We start from the raw sequence: 23,573 nt of genomic DNA on the forward strand, positions 1-23,573 counted from the left end.
GCTCCAGGAAAAGAGATTCCACCTGAACATTAGGAGGAACTTCCTGACAGTAAGGGCTGTTCGACAGTGGAACACACTTCCTCGGAAGGTGATAGAGTCTCCTTCTTTGGAGGTCTTTAAACAGAGGCTGGATGGCCATCTGTCAGGGATGCTTTGATTTGGATTTCCTGCATGGCAGGGGGTTGGACTGGATGGCCCTTGCGGTCTCTTCCAACTCTATGATTCTATGATTCTATGATTCTATGATTTTTTACTTTTGGGAGTTTCTGAAAGTAAAAAGGAGCCACTTTTGTCTATTTTCCATCTACTTTCTATTCGGGTTAACACCACTTTAACAATGACGTTAGGTGAAAATCAACCCACTTTTGCAGTTTTTTCCGAATTAACCCCCCGTTTCTGCACAGAATTTCCCCCGTGTGATAAACTCCATAGAGTTGGAAGAAACCACAAGGGCCATCCAGTGGAACACCCTGCCATGGTCACCTTCCTTTGAATATATTCTAGATTGTATGTATTCTTCAGAAATATGGATCTTTTGTGGGGGGAGAAAAAAGGCCTACGGTATATGGTATGGGTGGATCTGAACAAAAAGTCTTTCAAGCACCCAATCACAACCCTGACATGGGGGAAATGATCCTGCAACCAACATCTGTATTTTTTCTCCTGTAGGTTCCAATGAAAAGATTATCAGTGAAAGAAATATAAATGACCTCCCCAAAAACCCTCTAGTCTGCTCTTATACAGTAGACCCTTGTTATACGCTGGGGTTTGGTTCCAAGATCCCCTGTGTATAACAAAATCCGTGTATGCTCAAGTCCCATTAAGTATAATGACATAGCAAAATGGTGTCCCTAATAAAAAATGGAAAATCAAGGTAAATTTATACTTTTTTGGAACATTTTCAGACCGTGTATGCTTAAATCCGTGTATAAAAAAATCATGTATAAGAAGGACCAACTGTAGTACAAGCCTAGCAGAGCTTTGGATAAGAAGAATAATAAATATAGTCATGCATTCTATAAGTAAAAATTACAACACACTTCCATTTGCTTTCAGATTTTCCTCTCTGCACCAATAGGATTGCTTGGAAGCTAATCTGAAATATAATAATAATAATAATAATAATAATTATTATTATTTGTATACCGCCCTCTGGCAAACCAATCCGGTCTATAGATAGATAGATAGATAGATAGATAGATGGAGAAAACACTGCAGAGGAATATACAACAGGCAAAGCTGAGGTATGGCAGGGAAGGGTCAGAGATCCTTAAAAGTTTATCACACTGGGGCTAATTTTGGCATTACAGAGAAATTAAAGTGCATTCAAAGCATCATGCAAATAAAGAGAAAATGGCAAGTAATTGCAAAATGATTATCACACAATATTGCGCAAATAAAGTGATATCAGAAATGCACTGTCATTAAAATCCCAAAAGTAAAAAGATGCACATTAATGCTTCTTTGTGACCACTTTAATGGTGGGTTTTGTGCGACATCATGTGAAATCATTATACGTAATTACACGATTTTCCCGGGAAATCACATGATAAACTCCCAATCTCCTTCGTATGATAAACTAATTAGTGTGAGAATACAGTTCTGTGCACAGTTATGTGTAAGTCCAAATGAACAGAGTCAGACCTACTACTGATTAGCCACAAATAGCAATAGCAAAATTGTGTCTAAAATTGCCCTGATTGTATCCTTAAAACTTTGGGATTTATGGAATTCTCCATCCTCTCCCAGGTTCTTTGTGTAACTCAGTCTCAACAGCATGAAGTGAAAAGAGTGAGATCTACTTACTTCTCCAAGGTCCTCTTAACATCCTAGAGGAGGAAAACAAAGAAAGAAGAGGTAACTCAGTGCTTGTCATAAATCGCAATCTGAATTTTCTAGAGGGAGATGCCTTCTGGCCTGCACATATTTAGCTAACACCTAGCATCACACACCCAAGGACTGTGACGGAGTTTCTTAAAGAGAAGGCAAAATGGTTTCATGTAGAAATCCATTTTTCAATTTAGTCCAGCCTTTAAATCTCCTATCCAAAGTGCTAACCCCTATCCACAAAATAAATTCTGCATCTTGGATAGTTCATGTAAAATTATATAGGCCTGTTACAGACAGCCAAAATAAAGCTGCTTCGACTCACAGTGGAGATATGGGGTTTCAATGATGCATGTGTCCAGCGTGGCTTTGGTGTGACTTCTGGACTCTTAGGACGCATGCACCATTGAAACACCATACCTCCACTGTGACTCGAAGCAGCTTTATTTTGGCTGTCTGTAACAGGCCATAGTTTCCTCACTGCAGTAACATGGAAGCCACCAGCCACCACTGATAATCCACAATCTGTAAAACTCCAGAGCCAAAAACAAATTAGAATATACATTATTTAAAGAAGTACATAGAATTAGCATGTAGAGAGATCTTGTAACACCTGCAAGACTAACTAAAAGAAACAAGTTGGCAGCATGAACTTTTGTAGACTTCAGTCTACTTCCTCAGATGTATTTGGAAGAAATAGACTGAAGTCTACAAAAGCTCATGCTGCCAACTTCTTTCTTTAGGTTAGTCTCAAAGGTGCTACAATCTCTCTCTACATACTGATTCTACAGACTAACATGGCTATATATTTGAATAAAATACAATATGATACAAAGGAAAGATTTGTCATTGTCACTGCAGTGGTTCTGGTTACTCAAAACAGCAAATATTGACTCTGCACAAACAACAAGTACAGTGAGCCTTTGATATCACTGGGGTTTGGTTCCAGGTCCTTCCCATGGATACTAAAATCTATGGACGCTCAAGACCTATTACAGGTGGTCCTTATACACAGATTTTTTATACACGGATTCGAGCATCCACGGTTTGAAAATGTTCAAAAAGAGTATACATTTCAAATATCAAACCTTGATTTTCCATTTTTATAAGGGACATTATTTTGCTATGTCATTATATTTAATGAGACTTGAGCATCCACGGATTTTGTTATCCACAGGGGATCTTGGAACCAAACCCCAGCGTATAACAAGGGTCCACTGTATATACAATGGAGTAGTAAAATTGTGTCACGTATACAAAATGGCAAAATGAAGGTTTGTGTTTTGGGGGGGGATCTTTTTTTCTTCTTCATATTTTCAAGTCATGGATGGTTGAATTTGTGGCTGCAGAATCTGTGGATACAAAGGGCTGACTGTATGCTAGTTTATCCTGCAGAGTTCTCCCCACAGAAGAATATATTAAGGATTTAGATCAGCAAGGAAGTCACATTACATTAAGATGTGACTTAGGTCTTCCATGGCTATCATATGACACAAACAGATCACTGCACCGTCTAAGTAAGAAAACCATAAAATGAGGACTTTTATTCTTTCTGCAGACGAAGGATTCATTGAGACTGTGAAGGCGGCTTTGCTCTGGAGAGCAGCCTAGGAGTTTATCACATGAAAGAGATCAGGAGTTTATCCTGTGAATATCCTGGAAAAATCACATAATCATGCAAAACGATTTCCCGCGACGTAGCACAAAACCCGCCATTAAAGTGGTCACAAAGAAGTATTAACATGCATCTTTTTACTTTTAGGATTTAAGTGACAATGCATTTCTGATATCACTTTATGTGCACAATTGCGTGTGATAATCATTCAGCAATTACTGCCATTTTTTGTTTTTTTGCGGGATGCTTTAAATGCACTTTAATCTCTCTTTAATACCAAAATTAGCCCCAGTGTGATAAACTCCCTAGTCTCATTCTGCTACTGTTTTACCTGCAAGAGTTCACTAGTTGGTTGCTGACACTTCCTCTCAACCTCCTGGATGAGACTTTCAACAGAGGAAAGTTCCTTGGATATCCTAGCCAAGTGCTCATTCCTCTTCTTTGCAATCTCCTTCTCCAACTCTTCTGTTTGTGCCAGCAGCAGTTTTTCTTGGGCTTCTAAAAACTGGTGTAATTTTCTGAACTCAGCCATTATGTTTTCTTTCTCTGTTTTTGTTTCCTTCTGCAAAAAAGAAGGAAAATAGGAAGCCAGTGGATGGGAATGCAATCAGTCTCTGCATTTGTGAGTTTTCAGGAGTTAATCACACAAAGGAAATCGGGAGTTTATCCCATGAATATTGGGAAAATCACGTAATTACACGAAACGATTCCAAACGATGTCACACAATACCCACCATTAAAGTGGTCACAAAGAAGCATTAATGCCCTTTTTTTTTACTTTTGGGATTTGAACGACAATGCATTCCCGATATCACTTTATTGTCACAATTGCATGAGATAATCATTTGCACAATTACTCCTCATTTCCGCTTCATTTGTGGGATGCTTTAAATGTGCTTTAATCTCTTTTTAATGCCAAAATCAGCCTCAGTGTGATACACTCATTATATTGTTTGATCCTGTGAAAAATCAAAAATCAATGAGAAAAATTGCCAAAGCACACTATAGAAATAATCTAGTTTAAGGCCACTAACTGCCTTGGCAGTTATAAGTGACGGGAAGTGTAGTTTGCTGTGGTACCATAGCTCTCTGATAGGGAAGGCTAAATGTCTCACAAAACTACACTTCCCAGAATTCCCTAGCACTCAGCAAGGGCAGTTAAAGTGGTCTCAAACTGGATTATTGCTGCAGTGTGTTTTGGCCCAGAGTCTTAGGCCCCATTCACACTATGAAAATAATCCAGGATGAATCCGGGTTGAATCCTTGTTGTTCACACACGTTCCAAATGCACTCAATGCACTTGGGGGGGGGGGGGCTGGCAAAAAAAACCCACTTAACTCGGGATATTGATACCATTTTTACCCTAACTTTTCCTGAAAGATCTGCGTCGTCGACAGTGTGAATAAGCTTCTCGTATCAATTTGGATTGCTCTTTATCATTCCTTCTCCTTTGAAACGAAGGGAGGAGGCTCCATTTTAACCTGAAACTATGGCACATGTGAATAATACAGGAACCCTGGTGATGCAGTGGTTAAATGCCTGTACTGCAGCCACTCACTCACAAACCATAAGGTTGCGAGTTCAATACCAGCCAAGGGCTCAAGCTCAACTGAGGCTTGCATCCTTCCGAGGAAGTCGCTAAAATGAGTACCCAGCTTATTGGGGCAATTAGCTTGCACATTGTAAACCGCTTAGGGAGTGCTTAAGTGCACTGATAAGCGGTATAGAAATGTACTTGCTATTGCTATTGCTATTAAAATGACTTGAAGAGATTCGCAAACCCAAAACAAAATGGGAACAACAAACCTGAAATGTATCAGAATGGCAATGCACATCACATTGGGACAAAAATGAGTGTGAATCCCCCTTAGGAAGGTTTTTTGCTGAGAGAGATTAAACCTTACTGAACTGGAAAAATGGAATGTTGTTTTTAAAAAGGAATTTCATATACCATTTTCCCAGAAAGTAACTTTGGGCTATAGTAAGTTTTAGTTTCCTAGTACAGTCAGCCCTCCACATTTGTGGTTTGACTTTTACAGATTGGATTGTTTGAGGATTTTATTAATATGCTCTCTCTAGGGATCTCTAAATCCTCCTGCCTCACTATGGTCGACTTCTGGCAGATGTTGATCACAGAAGTGTTATCTTAGATTTCTAAAAATGTGTGTTTTTTTTATTTGAGGTCTTTCACCTTTCATGGGGGTCCGGTGGCCCTAACCCCAATGTGCATTGTAATGATGAGCCACAAACCACATACCAGCAGGCCTTGGCTTTCCTTCTCTGCCTCTGCTTTAGATGCTAGAATGTGTTCTCTTTCCTTCTTCAGAATCTCCAGGTAGCTGCAGATTTGATCCTGAAGAAAAAAAATTCATTCAGATTTTAGATTAGAGAAAGAAACTCCTTTTGAACTACAGCCTAGAGCACCTGGTATTAGTTGGTGGTCTCCCATCCAGTTCCTAACCTTGCTTAGCTTCCAAGATCAACAAGGATCTTGCACCCTGCACTTAAAATAAATACATTGATACATACATATAATCAATTGGCTTAAAAATGCTGCATGGGCAGGAAGAGAAAGTGGTAAAGCAGCTGCCTCATTTTCTCTGTCTCTTACACACACAAGTGTTCTGCTGAGTAAGTTTCTACAAGGCAGGTATTTCTTATCTCTGTGCTTGCAGTAAGCACATTGCAAAAAACTCCATGGCAGAGTTCCCAGAACAGACGATAAGAGAGCATTCAAAAATCTAAATAACAGCTTCAAGGACTGCAAAGCCCATCAAGGCTGATCAGCAAACTAAAAAGCCCAGCAGGCCTAACAGGTTTTCCATCACAGAGACTTCCCCATCTTTTCTACGTCATTTATAAAAGTAAACAAACCCACTGGGAAAGTCCCACTCTCTCAAACTCAGAGGAAGGCAATGGCAAACACCCCTGTGAACAAATCTTGCCAAGAAAACCCTGTGACAGCTTTACCTTAGGGTCACCATAATTTGGAAGCAATGTGGACTGCATCTGCACTGCAGACTTAATACAGTTTAACACCACATTCGCTGCCATGGCTCAATGCTATGGAATTCTGAGATTTGTAGTTTTGTGAGGAAGCTAGCCTTCCTATCAGTGAGCTCTGGTGTCACGGCAAACTACAAATTTCAGGATTCCATTGCATGGAGCCTTCGCAATTAAAGTGCTGCAAAACTGCATTACTTCTGCAATACAGATGCAGCTTGAAGGCACACAACAACAACAACAACGTGTGTGTGTGTGTGTGTGTGTGTATGAGCCAGCATGACACAGTGGTTTGAGTGTTGGCCTATGACCATGGAGACTAGGATCTGATTCCCAGCTTGGCCATGAAACCCACTGGTTGACCTTGGGCAAGAAGTCACATTCTCTCAGTGTCAGGGGAAGGCAATGGCAAACCTCCTCTGAACAAATCTTGCCAAGAAAAGCCCATGATAGGTTCACCTTAGGGTCACCATAAGTCGGAAACGACTTGAAGGCGCACAATATACAAACACAGAAGCTCCACAGTGCTTTCTTACTCGATACTCCTGGGCAGCCTCCTCTGCAGGGACCGCCTCGTGATTTCGGTGCTCCTTGGACCGGTCGCACACCACGCAGATGAGGGTTTGGTCCTCCTTACAGAAGAGCTTGAGGGGCTCCTGGTGTTTCTCGCAGGCTCCCTCGTTCCTTTTGGCCCTCTTCTCTCCCTCGTTTCTCAGTTTCTTGGCAATTGCGACCACATTGGCCAGTTGCCTGTTTGGCCTGAGCTGGGTATACTGGACTTTCTCTCTGCACTGTGGGCAGGAGGCCTCTGTTGCCACCCAGTAGTTCTTCAGGCAAGCCTGGCAGAAGTTGTGCCCACAGTCAATGGTGACAGGCTCGGTGAAAAAGTCCAAGCAGATGGAACAAGTTGCTTCCTCACAGAGGTCCTGCAAGGAATATTCTGCAGCTGCCATGGCTGCTTCAAGCTCCAGATAAAGAGAGAAATGAGAGTGTTTTTTTCCTTCACTCTCTGGCTCTTTCTACAGCTGGGACTAGTTTCGCTTCCTGCAGCTGACCCAGCTCTCTTGGCAGTTGGCACAGAGCCCTGGCAAAAGGAAAGAACTGGAAAGAGGCCTCTCAATAAGAGACTGACAGTGCTTTTTTCTTGCTCCCAGTTTCGTATTTCTACACCTCATTCAATCAGATGCATTTGGAATGGCATCTCACCCCCCCCCCCCAAAATCACAAATGAACCACAGTGAGCCCTTGGTATCCATTGGGGTTCAGTTTCAGGACCCTTGCGAATACCAAAATCAAATCCCATTAAATACAATGCCATAGTAAAATGGTGTCCCTGATCTAAAAATAGCAAAATCAAGGTTTGCTTTTTAAAAATTATATATTTTTAAAATATTTTCAAGTGGTGGATAGTTGAATCCATGAATAACGAATCTGTGTATATTGCTTTCTTTCTGACTGTATATCAAAGCAATATTTGTGGCTTGGGTGTGTGTGTGTTACGAACCCCAGCATGAAGGTCTGGGGTGTAGTTTAAAGTTATGTACGAACCGGGAACTAATTTCACTATCTTCATTGGGAAAGGGAAATTTCACTTTAAAAAAATGAATTGGCTGTAATGTGCAGCTCATTTAGAAAATGGCGGGGGGGGGGGGGGGGATAGGAGGGGAAGATGAAAGGAGTTTATCACATGGGACGGATCCTGTGCAGAAACTGAATTTAAACTGGGAAAAACCCCGCAAAAGCAGGTAGATTTTCAGATGACGTCAGGAGTTAACCTGAACAAAAAGTGGACAACATCCGGAGAAGCAGGTTGATTTTCACATGATGTAAAGGTTAATGAGCATTAATACAACATTAACCAGAATGGAAAGTCAACAAACCGGCTCCTTTTTACTTTTGGAAAATTCCAAAAGTAAAAAGGAGCGGGTTTTGTCGACTTTCCATTCAGGTTAATGTCATGTTATTGTTTATTAACCCCAATGTGTCTGAAAAATCAACCCACTTTTGTGGGGGGGGGGGTCTGGATTTTTAAATCTCATTCCTGCACAGGATCTGTCCTGTGTGATAAGCTCCTAAAACTGAAAAAATCCTGCCTAATTTGCAAACTGAGGAATGACCTAAATTTTTTAAAAAGTGTATTGTTTTAAGCAATTTTACCTTTTTTAGCTGTATTTTATTCTGTTAATGAATAATCTGTTTTAACATTGTAATAATTTAATTCTATTTTAATGCATCACTTTTGCATGTTTTAATTGTACTGTTCTTTTAAATTGTAATTAAATTGTAATTGTACTGTTCTTTAAATTGTAAGTAAAATTGTACAAAAACTCGGGTTTTTGTATAAAAGACAAGGTTAGATATTTGGGGATTATTTTGACAAATAAAAATTCAAATCTGTATAAGAATAATTACCAAAACAAGTGGACAGAAATTAGGAAAGACTTGAAAAATTGGCAGGACTTGAAACTCTCCTTATTAGGAAGAATCGCCGCAGTTAAAATGACAGTCTTACTGAAGCTATTATTTCTGTTCCAGGGCATACCGATACTTAAATATGAATTTTTTTTTTCAAATAATGGCAAAAACAATTGGCAGATTTTGTATGGGCCGGGAAGAAACCGAGGATTAAACTTAAAATTTTGCAAGATGCCAAGGAAAGAGGCGGTTTTGCTTTTCCCAAATTAAGTTTGTATTATGAAGCCAGTGTAATAATGTGGTGAAAGGCATGGATGACTTTAGAGAATGAAAAATTGTTAAAAATAGAAAGTACCGATATGAGGTTCGGATGGCATGGCTATTTATTTTATGAGAAATTGAAAGCAAATAAGAATTTCAATAACCATTATATCCGAGCCTCAATTTTCCGTATCGGGAACAAATATAAGAAAATAATCTCTCCTAAAATTCCGTTGTGGCTTTCACCTCATATGGCACTATATAATGTTGATCCTAAAAGAGAAACAACATGGATAGAGATCTAATTGATGAAAATGGTGAAATTAAAACGCTTGAGAGGTTGAAGCAAGAGAAATGGAAAATAGGTTGGTTCTTATATAGACAGTTACACCAGAGGTTCCATATTGACAAAAAAGAGTGTGGCTTATCTAATTCCAATACGGAAATGGAGGAAATTATTTGTCAATCAGAACAGAAAACAATATCTAAAATATATAACAAGTTATTAGAATGGTATACTGAGGATGAGCTCATTAAAGAGGCTATGCTCAAATGGGCACAGAATTGTGGAAGAGTAATCGAATTAGACCAATGGGAGAAGGCGTGGAATAAAAGTCTAAAATACTCCCAATCACAATATGTAAAAGAGAACTATTACAAGATATTATATAGGTGGCACCTATCGCCAGACAAAATAGCCAAAATTTATAAGACAGGAAAGAGGAACTGCTGGAAATGCCATAAAGAGATTGGTACTTATTATCATTTATGGTGGTCCTGTGATAAAGCAAGATTGTATTGGAAACAGATGCAGGCTGAAATCTATAATATTTTGGGGATTAAGTTAAAGTTGAGAGCTGACATATGGTTACTTTGTATGTTGGATGATGATGTGGAAGTGAAGTTTGGTAAAATTATTTTTAATATGCTAACTGCGGCCAGATTAACCTTTGCTAGACATTGGAAAAGTGATAAAGAAATAGATATGAATGAATGGCACATGAAAATATATGATATGTGGAAATAGATTTATTATCATCTAAACTGAATAATGAAGATAATAACAAATGGAAGATACGCTGGGAAGAAGTTATGCAATATATGGAAAGAAAATGGGGTAAAGTGGTAAATATGTTGTCAAACGTTGACATATCGATTTGAAAGTTAAAAAGATACTCAATGTCAAGATTACACAGAAGTGTTAATGATACAGTAGATTGTAAGCTTATAATATACTTGTGTTTAAAATGTTGGTATGTGATAGCTATAAGCTTGAAAGAGGGACGACTTGAGTACAAGGAGAGATAAGGATGTTGAGTACAAGTAAAAAGAGTTTTTGTTTTAAGGGAAATCCCTACAGAATTAATTTTACATTTGGAAAAGTTAAATACAGAGGAGGGAGAACATTAAGATTACTAATCACAGGAATAGTTTTCCCTCCAGTACAGACAAGTGCGGCGTAAAATAAGCAAATATGAAGTGTGGGAGGTAAACTTTTAGGATTTCTTGTGGATTATGAGAGTCACGATATAAGAAAATGAAGATGGAGAAGGTTAAAGAAGTATAGATAATTCCTGTGATTAGGGGAAAAGGAAGTACGTTAAGAAATTGTAATGTATTTATAGGCTGACAAAAAAAGAAAAGAAGGGATTAAGGGAAAATATAATAAGATACTGTATGATAAAGATGTATGATGTATTATGTAATAAGTGAAATAAACTCAAATAAAAAAAAGGAAAAAAATTGTAAGTAAAATTGTGTCCCAGTTTTGGGGGGAAAACGAGATGCAAATCACCATCATCACCATCAGCAGCACAACAACAACAGCACAATTTTTATGTGATTTTCACTGTTTAAACCCCTGATTTTCCCCGTCTCTGTGTGATAAAGTAATATGAGACACCATGGTTCAGATTCACACCCAGCCATGGAAACTGACTGGGTAACTTTGGGTGATTGTTCTAGATAGTTTTCATATACTAAATATTGAATTATATACAGGTTGAGTATCCCTAATCCTGAATTCCAAAATCCAAAATACTCTGAAATCCAAAATTGTGGTTGAGATTGTGACACGTTTGCTTTTTGATGGTTCAGTGTACACAAACTTTGTTTCATGCACAACATTATTCAAATATTATGTATAAAATTACCTTCTAGCTATATGTATACAGTGTATACACTTGTCATCATTTCTGATGGAGAACAGGTGAGATACCAGAGGACTGGCTAAGAGCAAATATTGTCATTCTCTTCAAAATGGTAAAAAAGAAAAGAAAAGAAAATCCAGGTAACTACAGATCAGTGAGCCTGACCTCAATACCAGGGAAAATATTAGAACAGATAAGACAGTAGTCTGCAAGTATCTTGATGACAATGCAATGATCTATAGGAGCCAACGTGGGCTTATCAAGAGCAAATCCTTCCAAACTAATATTATTTTTTTAATTGGGTCACTAATTTAGTAGATGATGGGAATGTGTTAGATGGATTTTAGCAAAGCATTTGATAAAATCCCCCATGATATTTTGATTAGCAAACTGAATAATAATAATAATAATAATAATAATAATAATAATAAATTTTTATTTATATACCGCCTTTCCAGAGATCAAGGCAGTTTCACAACACAACACATATAACAATAAAAACCATTAAAAACATCATAAAAGCAAATCATACAGTAAACAGTCTCACGCTAGCTCAACAATGCTGCTGAGAGGAGAGAGGAAGGGAGTACATCAGGGGTCATCAGGGGTCAGGGTATGCCTGCTGGAATAGGTGTGTTTTTAACCCCTTTTTAAATTGTTCCAGTGAGGCGGCCGAGCAGAGCTTGCCGGGAAGCGAGTTCCAGAGCTTGGGGGCCGAGGTAGAAAAGGCCCTCTGCGTGGTGGTGACATATCTAGCATCTGGAACCCTTAACAATTGCTTCCCGGCAGACCTGAGTGTGCGGGGCGGATTGTATGGAGAGAGGCGGTCCTCCAAGTACCCTGGGCCCAAGCCATTTAGGGCTTTATAGGTAATAACCAACACCTTGTATTGCGCCCGGAAGCAAATAGGCAACCAATGAAGGTCTTTAAGGACCGGTGTTATATGACTGGTCCTGGAAGTACCAGTGACCAGTCTTGCCGCCATATTCTGCACCAATTGCAGCTTCCGGGTATGGTACAAGGGTTGCCTCATGTAAAGCGCATTGCAGAAATCCAATCGAGAGGTTACCAGAGCATGTACTACCGTTTCATGGTCCCCCCGGCCCAGGTAGGGGCGCAGCTGGCGTATCAACCAAAGCTGATAACAGGTACTCCTGACTGTCGATTCCACCTGAGATGTAAGGTGGAGCGACGAATCAAGGAGCACCCCCAGACTGCGCACTGAGTCCTTCATGGGAAGCATGACCCCGTTCAGGACAGGTGGAGACACAACCATTCCTAGGCCCGGAGAACCTATCATGAGCACCTCCGTTTTCTCTGGATTCAGGCTGAGTCTGTTTTCCCTCATCCAGCTCATTACCGACTCCAGGCAGGCAACGAGAGGAGAGATGCCATCCTTGGTCACTGAATCAGTCAGAGACATAGAGAAGACTATCTGGGTGTCATCAGCATACTGATAACCCCGCACCCCGTGCCTCCTGATGATCTCCCCCAGTGGTTTCATGTAAATGTTGAAAAGCATGGGGGACAGAATGGCTCCTTGAGGGACACCAGATGTAAGGCCCTCTTGTCGGAGCGCACGTCCCCCAGCTGCACCATCTGGAACCTACCCGAGAGGTAGGATCGGAACCACTGGAGCACAGTGCCCCCGATTCCCAACTCCCCCAGGTGCTCCAGAAGGATACCATGGTTAATGGTATCGAAAGTCGCTGAGATGTCCAAGAGCACTAACAGGGACACGCTACCCCGTCCATGCCCAGACGGAGATCATCGACCAAGGAGACCATGGCGGTCTCAACCCCGTAGCCCGCCCGAAAGCCGGTTTGAAATGGGTCTAGATAATCCGTTTCATCCAAGATCGATTGAAGCTGGATTGCAACTGCCCTCTCGATCACCTTCCCCAGAAATGGCAATAGCGATACTGGCCGATAATTATTATGCATCAGGGGATCGAGGGAGGGCTTTTTTAGTAGTGGTTTTACAATGGCCAATTTTAAGCTAGATGGAAATTGCCCATCCCTCAGTGATGTATTAATTATACGGTGTAACATGGAAGTTACCACCGTCCCCCCCTGAGCCGCTAGCCATGAGGGACAGGGATCGAGAGAGCAAGTTGTCTTCCTAACACTTCTAAGGATCTTGTCCACATCCTCGGTGCTGACAGACTCAAAATGATCCAGTACAATCGAGTCCACGGAAGCTCTGGAAACCTCTACTCTGGTATCTGCGCTAATACTAGCATCAAGACCTTCCCTTATCCGAGGTTTTATCCGCGAAGAAGTTGTTAAATTGGTCACAGCAGGCTTTAGATGGTTCCAATATAGGGTTCAGGGCAGGAGGGAGCCGGGGGAGCTCCCTCACTACCCTGAACAGCTCTGCTGGACGCGACTCTGCGGACGCGATACGTGCAGCAAAGAACGAATTCTTTGCTGCATCTATCGCCTCTCCATAGTCCTCCAACAGGAGGTCTAGGAGAGCCTTGTCGGGTAAGCGCTGGTGTCTACGCCAGTCGCGCTCTAGATGTCGCAGCACCCGCTTCCTTGCCCAGAGATCTTCCGTATACCAGGGCTGTTTTTTGGAAGCAGGCCTGAGAGGACGCTTGGGAGCGATGCTGTGTATAGCCCTGGAGAGATCAGTATCCCAGATATTAGTCAGGGCATCAACAGAATCGCCGTCATTTCCAACCATATAGCCCTCTAGGGCTTCTTGGAACCTATTGGGTTCCATCAGCCTTCGAGGGTGGACCATTCTAATAGGTCCGCCACCCCCGGGAGGGATCTGGGTAGATGCCTTGATGTTTGCCTCCACCAGGAAATGATTAAATATAGAAAAGATGGGAATACTGTCAGATGGATCCATAATTGGTTGGAAAACAGTGTTTAAAGAGTCATAGAATCATAGAGTTGGAAGAGACCACAAGGGCCATCCAGTCCAACTCCTTGTCAGGCAGGAATGCTCAATCAAAGCATCCCCAATAGATGGCCATCCAGCCTCTGCTTGAAGACCTCCAAGGAAGGAGACTCCACTACACTCCAGGGGAGTTTGTTCCACTGTCGAACAGCCCTTACTGTCAGGAAGTTCCTCCTAATGTTGAGGTGGAATCTCTTTTCCTGCAGTTTGCATCCATTGTTCCGGGTCCTAGTCTCTGGAGCAGCAGAAAACAAGCTTGCTCCCTCATCAATATGACATCCCTTCAAATTATTAAACAGGACTACCATATCACAACCATCTCTTCTCCAGGCTAAGCATACCCAGCTCCCGAAGTCTTGCTGGGGGTGCTTTTGCAGGAGATCCTGCAATGTGCAGGGGGTTGGACACTTCCAACTCTATGATTCTATTATCACTGCTAACCCATGAGAATATTATTGCCAAGGGAAGAGACACTTTTAACAACAGTGTCTGTTCTCTTGGGAATAATATTATCTTGTGCTAACACTAGCAAGGTCTCCCTCCCCAAATAGATTCATGTTGGCTGGTCATCCAAAAGTAAATCCCTTGTTACCAGAGCTGAAATCTGAATTTTGGTGTGTGCATGTTTTCCTTACGGCTCCAAACGGACTCTGTACTCTGGGCAGCCATGATCTCTGAGATGAGTACTCATGTCCCCACTATCCTATAAGGACATCAAACAGAAGAGTTTGGGAGTTGCAAATGAGAAACTTTAACCCCTCCAAAGTCAGGAAGATAGGTGATTTAGGCAGGCTGTTCTGCCAGGCTTCGATAAGACTAATTTCATTCTCACCCCAACAGTGCCAGACCAAGTGATCCTTTACAATGTAGATTCAGTCTCTTTGATGTAGGACAAACACCTTTGCCCTCAGGCTAGTTTTGGCTTATAAAAGATCTCTCAAATCCTTTCTTAGAGGGCTAGTTGGAAGGCACAGGGACACTGTCACTGGCTTTTTTAGCCAGCCCAATAAGTAGTTGAGCTAATTAAAATTTCCCCTAGAGAAATCCTTAGTGACACCCTCTTTTCTGGACTAAAGCAAGCAAGGTTCTTTAGCCTTGCATAAAATGATATACCAGACCCCTTGTATAACAGTCTCCCCACCCTCAAGAATTGGTCTTGTAGGGAGGAGAAAAGGAAGGGAAATTAAGACCAGGATATTGAAAACAATATACATTGATTTACTTCTGTGAATAGGCTTTATGACTTTTATGATGGCTAAAACCTGTAAGCACCAAAGCCAAAGAGGGTCTGGAGAACTGTGAGAACAAGGTATTTTTTGAGTGAGTTTTATAGACTGTGACCAGAATTTGCCTCTCTGGGGCCTTTGGCAGGAAAGAAAAAGGTGCTTTTGACTAATGGTGTTTTTCCCCCCCTTCAATTAATCAACTTGCTTCGGAGATCAGGGTCTGAAAGGCCAACATGGCTGCTTTAAGGAGAAATACTGAGGAAGCCTCCTTTGAACACACGGAAGAAAGGCAGAAGGATCTCTCCTGTGGAGGAAACTCCAGATAAGGTGTAGAGATGGTATTTTGTGTCAACATTATAAAAGGACAGTTCTCCTTTGCCATAGTTCAGAAACACTCGGATCTTCTTAAGCTTCCAATTCAGGCACAGGAGAGGATTGTGAGGAGGGATGAAGGCCTGGTACCTGCCCGATGACTTCCCTACAGCCCAGATCCCACACTCCGGACTAACCATAACAGGACCCTTTCTCAACACAGACTTCCTTGCAACGCCTACAGCCCATTCTTCCTGATTTTCCACATAAACATCCCAATAATATCTGCCAGCTGAGAATTCCTGACGTCCCAGGACAAAAGGGCATTGGTTAAATCTGTCAGGATGCTTGGGGACAGCTTGATACTTCTTATCCCATCTCACACTTTTAAGGTCTTCAGACAAGATGAGCCGGGGGAAAGCTGTGTCTGGAGCCAGAGTTATATTCACTATAGGAGATGGGGGAGAAAGGGGAAAACAGAAGAAAAACAATCATCTAGTGCATTGGTGTCCTGATCTTCGGCACACACCTCCTTCCACCCAAAATCACATTCCTCTCTCAAATCAGGAAGGTTTTCATGTGGAGTGGCTGAGTGGGATGACCCTCTCCATCCTGGCTCCTGCACAGAAAAATACCTTCCTAGTAAAACAGAAGCCAAGTTTTGGGTATGTTTAGCTCGGAGAAGAGAAGAGCGAGAGGAGACATGGGAACATCTGAAAGGATGCCATGTAGAAGATGGAACAAGCTTGTTTTCTGCATTCAAATTACATGAAAAGAGAATCCACCTAAAAATTAGGGAGACCTATATGACAGTAAGAACAATTTGACAGTCGATAGGCTGTCAGAGTGGATCTTTCTCTTTGGGGGTCTTTAAACAGAGTTTGGATAATCATCTTTCAGAAATGCTGCAGTTGTTGATTCCTTCATGGTTTAGGGTTGGATTAGATGGTCCTTGCAGCCCATTCTTGGCTTCCCACAAGAAACTAACCCAAAATTATAGCATTCAGAAACAAACCATTGTCCTTTTGTTTCAGTAAGATTGGAAAGAAAACACAAGAGAAGGACAGTTTCCAAATGGGTAGCTGGCACAGTCTGTTGTATTAAAAGCTCCATGGTTCCTTAAATGTTAATAAGTTTTATTATAGGATGAAGGCTTAGTGGTTTGAGCATTGGATTATGACTCCAGAGACCAAGGTTTGATTCCCAAATCACCCATGAAATTAAATTTATTAAATTTATATCCTGCCTTTCCCCCAAAATGGGAGAAGCCTGGATGGGTTGTATAGCAAAGCTAGAGCAATGGAGAAGTTAACTTCATAATTTGGAAGACTCAGGCTGCATCCGCACTGCAAAAAATAATCCAGTTGGATATCACTTTAACTGTCATGGCTCAATGTTATTGAATTCTGGGAACTGACAGAATACAAAATGTCTCACAAAACTACAATTTCCCAAATTTCATAGCACCGAATCATGGCAATTAAAGTGGTCTCAAATTGGATTATTCCTGCAGTGGGGGTGCAGCCTCACGTGGCCGGAGGGAAGGAAGTTGCTTACGTTCACAGAAGCAGAGAGTGGCTACCATCTTCTGCTCTCCCTACAGCCTGGAATATTTTTTCAGAACAGATTCATGAACCAAATCTGCACCAGGTGGAGGCAGCACCTTGGGCATAAGATATTTACAATCCTACTAACCCCTCCCCTCCAATAAAACAGTCAGCAAAGTTTCTGCCCAGTTCCTCACCCATCATTAAGAAGCAGCATTCCTTTAGAAATTTACCTTTCTTTGCTCCAGATAAGAGGACATCTGGGAAGAAAAGAAGTACAAAATATAAGCAACCATCCATTGCGTCTAACAAACAATTCTTGTAACAAAAATACCAGACTGTAACAAAGCACCTACTACTCCCTTATTTCAAGCAGGGAATTTGTGGAATCAGTCAGCTGTTTATGTCATGGGACTTTACTACATGTGGGAAATCGGAGGTTTAAATTGCGATTATCCCGTGATAATTACGCAGTTGTGAGTAACATTTTCACACGACAGCGCGATTAAAATGCCATTATCCTGGGAATAAACATGCAATAAACAGTAACAAATCATTCACTGGGAAATCCTGTGAATGATTTGTTGCTGTTTATTGCCTGTTTATTCCCAGGATAATGGCTCTTTAATTGTGAAGTCTGTGAAAATGTTAATTGTGATTGTGCAATTTTCATGGGATAATCACTGTTTAAACCCCCGATTTTCCCTGTGTGATAAAATCCATTCTCTCAGGACTAATTTGGTACTTTGCTTGGTTTGGAACTTGCAGGGCTCTGCAGAGGCTCATAGCTTGGGATTCCAGGGTTATATATGGAAACAGACTGAGAGGAAAGAGCCTGTTTCCACACACACACCTTTCCCAACAAACCAAGGAAAGTGATCATGGGAAAATCCAAAGACTTCCCCAGCCCAGGTCCAGGTAAGTTTAGAGGTTTCAACAGAAGGTTTCTATCCTTTAATTACCTTCCCATGCTCCTGAAATTTTAGGCTGATACCCAATGCTGGTGCTTTCAGTGTATAACTCTCCTGTATATTCCACCTCTTCTTCCATCGTTTTGTTTTCTGGAAAAAGATCTAAAAAGAAGGAAAATACAAAACGGCTGTGCAATGCCTTTTTGTCTGTAGTGCTAGGAACCTTCTCCTTGGAAGTATCCCAGCTTCATACTTAACTTCAAGAAGGTCAAATGTCAATAGCCATGACAAAACCCAGCATAACATCCTTGCAGCTGGCCTTCCTTACCTTGGAATTGCTTCATGACATACTCTAGAGAGGGCTTTATATCATAAAATGTCCACTTCAGGGCAAGTGGAACAAACAAACCAATGCAAAGATTTCCTCTTTTCTCAATCCTGGGGGAGAAAAAAAACTTAGTTATTGAGTTTCCGAGCAAAATCTGGTGCCTTTGGGGTATTTATACTGGCTTAGTTTAGGGGGAAAAGGAAGAAGAGACATGATGTAGGATACCCAGTCTTGTGTCGGCAGGAAACAAATGTGCTTCTCTTTTCAAAAGAAAAAGTTCATTTATACACAACAATTTTTAAACTGAAAGAAATTGCTAGTAGGAAAGAACAACAGCCGAACTGTCAAAACCAACAGTCACAACTGACAAACTGGTACTCACCAGCTAACTAATCTATAGCTCAAGCAAATACTTAACACAGAGACTGGTTGTAACTCTTCAAAACTGTGCCTGACTCTTCACATCTCTACAGAAGCCTCCAAGATCTTCTTTCTCTGATATTAAAGCTCTACTAGAGGCAAAGGGTGCTATATTGGGAAGCGCATTGTGGATTGAACTGGTAAGTAAGGCTTACTGGTCCCCAGACACACTTCAACACAGGAGGCAATGCATACTAGCCCCACTTCGAATAGCAAAAAAGAAAAGAAAAGAAAGGAATGGCAGGGAAGGAGACGAAATCCATAGCACAAGAACAAGGATGCAATCCTATGCAGTCTTATCTAAGTGTAAGTCCCAAAGCAATCAGGCATCTTGTTGATTTTATACAGTTGATTTTTTCCTACTATTATAATCTGTGAAGTGCTAGCATTAACCAGAACTCTAATTATATATTCCTTCCCTCCACAGCAACCTTAGCAACCATTTCCTTCACACAATATCCAGTTCCAGTACCATAAAGAGGAATGTACAGGATTCACTTACTTCTTCAAGGTCTTTCGAATATCCTAGAAGGGGAAAAGAAAGACAAAAGAGAGCTCAGTGCTTGCCACAGTCTGAAGGTGCCAGATGATGATGCTCTCTGGCCCACTCATCTTGAGACAATGCCTAGCATCTTTTACTCAAGCGGCATGTACGTGTTTGTGTGTGTGTGTGTGTAAAACTTCTCAAAGTGAGGACAAACAATTGTCTTAGTTTCTTGTGTAGTAATCTTCAGGAACCAGTATGTTAGCAGGCAAAAGGGAACCTTTATAGTTTTGGCATGCACAGTTGTGAAAGATGGACAGTGAAGAAAGCAGACAGGAAGAAAATCAACTCCTTTGAGTTCATGGAGAAGAGATCTACAAATACCATGGACTTCTAAAAACATGAATAAAAATACCTCCAAACCAATAAAGCTGGTCCTATCCCTAGAAGGCACCATGACTAAACTGAGGCTGTTGTACTTTGGACATATAATGAAACAATTTGACTCATTGGAAAATATACTTGGTATGCAGGGGGGGTCAGCAGACCACCCTAGAGATGAATGGATTACATCAGGGAAGCCACAGCCCTGAGTTGTAAGATCTGAGCAGGGCAGCTGTTGACTGCAGATTTTGGAGTTCTCCCAGTCATAGGATCTCTACAAGTTGTCACTTGAAGCACTTGCTCCAAGACAACATGAAAGGAGGATCAGAATGTCTCATATTCCAGGCGTGTGAGGCAAGAGAGGAAGACAGGAGGAATATGATCAAGCACCTAAGAGCTGAGTCTCCTCTGTCTCCCCTCTAAGAGAGCCTCTGTTGCCCATCATACTGGGCAGGAAGAAATTAAAAGAAATCTTTTGCCTGAATATTAGGTTTTATATGTGGAAGCAGCTATAGATTCAGGGAGTTATACAGGAACTGGTAGTATGATAGGACGTTATTTTAGGTGAGAAAAGCTTGTGGCCTTCCAGATGTTGCCAACATCCTCCTTTGTCACAGTGGCTGCTGGCTAAGAGTGATAAGAGCTGCAGTCCTAGCAACACCTTGGAGGGCCCACTCCAGTCCAGTCCAACATCCTGTTCTCAACAGTGGACAAACAGATGCTTCTAGAAAGGGCATGAACAGTATTTAATGGGGAAGCATTAGGACAGAATGCATTAGCAGAATAGAGGAAACCATTGTCAGTATTACACAGAAAGATGCCTGTAGTCCACAAATGGGAAAAAAATTGGCTCTCTAAATTTTGCAATTCACATTGTCCCTTAAGATTAGTTAGGAGGGCACAAGGGAGTTGCAGTCCAATTTTCTGAGTGCTTCACCCTGCACTAATGTTCACAGAATTGTAGAGTCAGAAGGGGCCTCATGGGCCACTGAGTTCAATCTTCTGCTCAATGTAGAATCTTCACCTAAAGCATCCCAGCAGGTAGGGGCCCTGTTTTGTTTTGAAGGCTGCATGCAAGCAATAAATCTAGCTGTAAGAAACTGGTCACTTAATCACACCAGTCTGCTGTCCCACAAAAATTGCACTAGTTTAAGGATGGAAGCATACCAATCTGACATAATTTCTTATCACATTTCCCCCCAATGATAGTGCTTTGGCGATCCATGGTTGTGTGGTCTGTTTTCTGCACTGCCAAACACCACCTTCCCAGAGGAAGAGGGGGAATGAGCAATTGACGGTTCCAACCATCTCCTGAAGCCAGCCACATGTGTGAATGTGCACATAGCAACTGGTTCAGGAATGGTGTTTCCCATTCCAAAGTGTGGGGTTGCTGTGTTCACATTCACACAGCAGCCTCCATGCTTTGAGAGGTGGGGGGGGGACAAGTAATCTGGGCTGCCAACCACCTCCTAAAGCCAGTGCTGTGTGAATGTGCACACAGCAGCAGGTTTCAGGAAGGTATTAGTGGTCGTGATCACTGGGAAAGGAGAGAGTAGCAGAATTACACCCACCTGCACCATCTGACTGCCTGACAAGAGGAACTGCAGTAGAAGGGACCTATCACACAAAGGCAGTAATGGAACAGTGATGAGATTGAGAGCCTATTGACAAATTTTGCCCATCAATGAAAAAGTGCCCTATGGTAGCGAATGGAATGCAAGGTAGCAGCAGGACTGATGTGACATTGAATGATAAGTACTGGCCAAAGATGCTTTTATCCTGTTAAAATTCTGCTTTTCTAGCCTCATGTGATAAACTACTGAAGCTGAGGCCCTTCACTTCTCATATATAAGAAAAAGTCAGAGAATGATTCAGAGCCACCTTTTCTCAAGAGAGGAGGCTGGACTAATTCTATCAACATCTTACCTGTAGGAATTCACTGTCTGGCTGGCGACATTTCTCCTCCATCTCTTGGATGAGACTTTCAAGAAATGAGAATTGTCTAGAAAGTGTGGCCAGGTACTCTTCCTTTTTTAGTATAATTTCTTTCTCTCCTTCTTCTATCTGGGCCAGCAGAAACTCCTCCTGATCTTCCAGAAACTGGTGTAATTGTCTAAACTGGTACACTGTTTTCTCCCTCTCTGCTTCTGTTTCCTTCTACACAGAAGAAAAGAACATACCACATAAAGGGATATACAGTGGTCCCTTGGTATTTGCTGGGAATTTAGTTCCAGGACCCCCTCATGGATACCAAAATCTGTGGATGCTCAAGTCCCGCTAAATACAATAGTACAGTGAAATGGTGTTCCTTATATGAAATGGCTAAATCAAGATTTGCTCTTTACATATTTTATATTTATAATATTTATATATTTTTAAAATATTTTCAAGCCGTGGATGCTTGAATCAGCACATTAAAAATCCATGGATAAGGAGAGCAGACTATAATCAATTTTTGGCAACACTGAGCTATAAAACTTCCTAAAAAGGCCACAACTGATTTTCTACAGAAGTTACATTATTTATTCATTTCATTTCATTTATATCCCGCCTTTCTCCCTGGAGGAACCCAAGGTGGCTCACAGGTGAGACCTTTAAAATTGCAATAAAATTCAAAACAATTAAAACGTCTATATCTAATATAAAATCACATAAAATATACTCATGTTAAAAAGAGATTTAAAACTCACTTGGTCCATAAAACCACCCTGCGATGCATCATATACAGAAAGCCTGCTAGCATAAAAATGTTTTTCTTCGCCGGCAAAAAGGCCAGCAGGAAGGAAGCCAGCTAGCCTTCCAAGGAAGGGCATTCCAGAGGCTGGGAGCAGCCACCGAGAAGGCTCTCTCTCATGTCCTCACCAGGCGAGGCTGTGATGTTGATGGGACTGAGAGAAAGCCTTCTCCTGCAGATCTTAGGGCTCTTGCAGGTTCATATGGGGAGATATGGTCTCTCAAACAGTCTGGACTCAAGCTGTATAGGGCTTTATAGGTCATGACCAGTACTTTGAACTGTGTATTTAGAAGGAAAAGGATTATTTTAAAGACTACAGGTGCTTTACAATCATGGCTTTTTGTTTCTTTTCTACATTTCATTTTAGTCTTTTCCAGACCATAGTTATAGGGCACTTACAAGCAGGTCTTCACTCTCCTTTTCTGCAACTGCTTTAGATGCCAGAATTTGCTCTCTCTTCTCCCTCAGATTTTCCAGGCAACCGTAGATCTGATCCTGAAAGGCGAAGGGGAAATCAGATTTAGGAGTTTATTACATGAAGGAAATTGGGTGTTTATCCCATGAATATCCCAGAAAAACTGCATAATTACTCAAGATTATTTCATGCCTTAGTGGTCACAAAGAAGCATCAAGGCACATCTTTTTTATTTTGGGGGTTTCAGCGACAATGCATTTCCGATATCACTTTATTTGTGCAATTGCCTGTGATAATCATTTGCACAATTACTAACCATTTTCGCTTTATTAGCAGGATGCTTTAAATGCGCTTTAATCTCTCTTTAATGCCAAAATTAGCCCCAGTGTGCTAAACTCCACAGTTACATTATAGAGAAAGTAGCTGGAAAACATGCTTTCTTTTTGTCCTACACTCTCTAATTCCAGGAGGGGATCGAAGGGGGTGATGCTTGATACACCATAGTGACCTATGTGCAACTGGATTTTAAGATCTTCAGGAGAAGCTAGGGTTGTCAGGTAAAGTAAGGGATAAATAAAGGTTAATAATAATAATAATAATAATAATAATAATAATAATAATAATAATAATA

At 41.2% G+C, this 23,573-nt stretch overlaps 2 protein-coding genes and 1 long non-coding RNA gene across 4 annotated transcripts in view; 1 reads left to right on the plus strand and 2 right to left on the minus strand.

Annotated features, from left to right (window-relative positions):
* LOC121922029 overlaps positions 1–3,630 on the plus strand; it is a 15,980-nt gene extending 12,350 nt beyond the window's left edge. Inside the window, exons 2-3 of the long non-coding RNA XR_006102077.1 lie at positions 1,750–1,857; positions 3,386–3,630. This is a non-coding gene — a long non-coding RNA (uncharacterized LOC121922029). The remainder of the gene's footprint in view (positions 1–1,749; positions 1,858–3,385) is intronic.
* LOC121921993 (zinc finger protein RFP-like) overlaps positions 1–7,501 on the minus strand; it is a 15,862-nt gene extending 8,361 nt beyond the window's left edge. The window contains exons 1-5 of one of the 2 annotated variants that reach the window (XM_042450838.1): positions 6,982–7,501; positions 5,700–5,795; positions 3,774–4,004; positions 1,807–1,829; positions 875–1,096 (exon numbers count right to left, since the gene is read on the minus strand). In XM_042450838.1, coding sequence (XP_042306772.1) covers positions 1,030–1,096; positions 1,807–1,829; positions 3,774–4,004; positions 5,700–5,795; positions 6,982–7,398 — 834 coding nt within the window. In that variant the 5' untranslated portion in view covers positions 7,399–7,501 and the 3' untranslated portion in view covers positions 875–1,029. Of the gene's footprint in view, positions 1–874; positions 1,097–1,806; positions 1,830–3,773; positions 4,005–5,699; positions 5,796–6,981 lie in introns of those variants that run through there. The other variant, XM_042450837.1, reaches the window with a different exon arrangement.
* Positions 7,502–14,401: 6,900 nt separating this feature from the next.
* The window catches only part of LOC121921948 (zinc finger protein RFP-like), a 13,886-nt gene continuing 4,714 nt past the window's right edge, over positions 14,402–23,573 (minus strand). The window contains exons 3-9 of the mRNA XM_042450715.1: positions 22,927–23,022; positions 21,720–21,950; positions 19,428–19,450; positions 18,506–18,615; positions 18,229–18,339; positions 17,500–17,526; positions 14,402–16,167 (exon numbers count right to left, since the gene is read on the minus strand). Of these exons, the coding sequence (XP_042306649.1) occupies positions 15,650–16,167; positions 17,500–17,526; positions 18,229–18,339; positions 18,506–18,615; positions 19,428–19,450; positions 21,720–21,950; positions 22,927–23,022 (1,116 nt within the window). The 3' untranslated portion in view covers positions 14,402–15,649. The remainder of the gene's footprint in view (positions 16,168–17,499; positions 17,527–18,228; positions 18,340–18,505; positions 18,616–19,427; positions 19,451–21,719; positions 21,951–22,926; positions 23,023–23,573) is intronic.

Source organism: Sceloporus undulatus, chromosome 2 (genome assembly GCF_019175285.1).
Source record: "Sceloporus undulatus isolate JIND9_A2432 ecotype Alabama chromosome 2, SceUnd_v1.1, whole genome shotgun sequence".
Taxonomy (NCBI): domain Eukaryota; kingdom Metazoa; phylum Chordata; class Lepidosauria; order Squamata; family Phrynosomatidae; genus Sceloporus; species Sceloporus undulatus.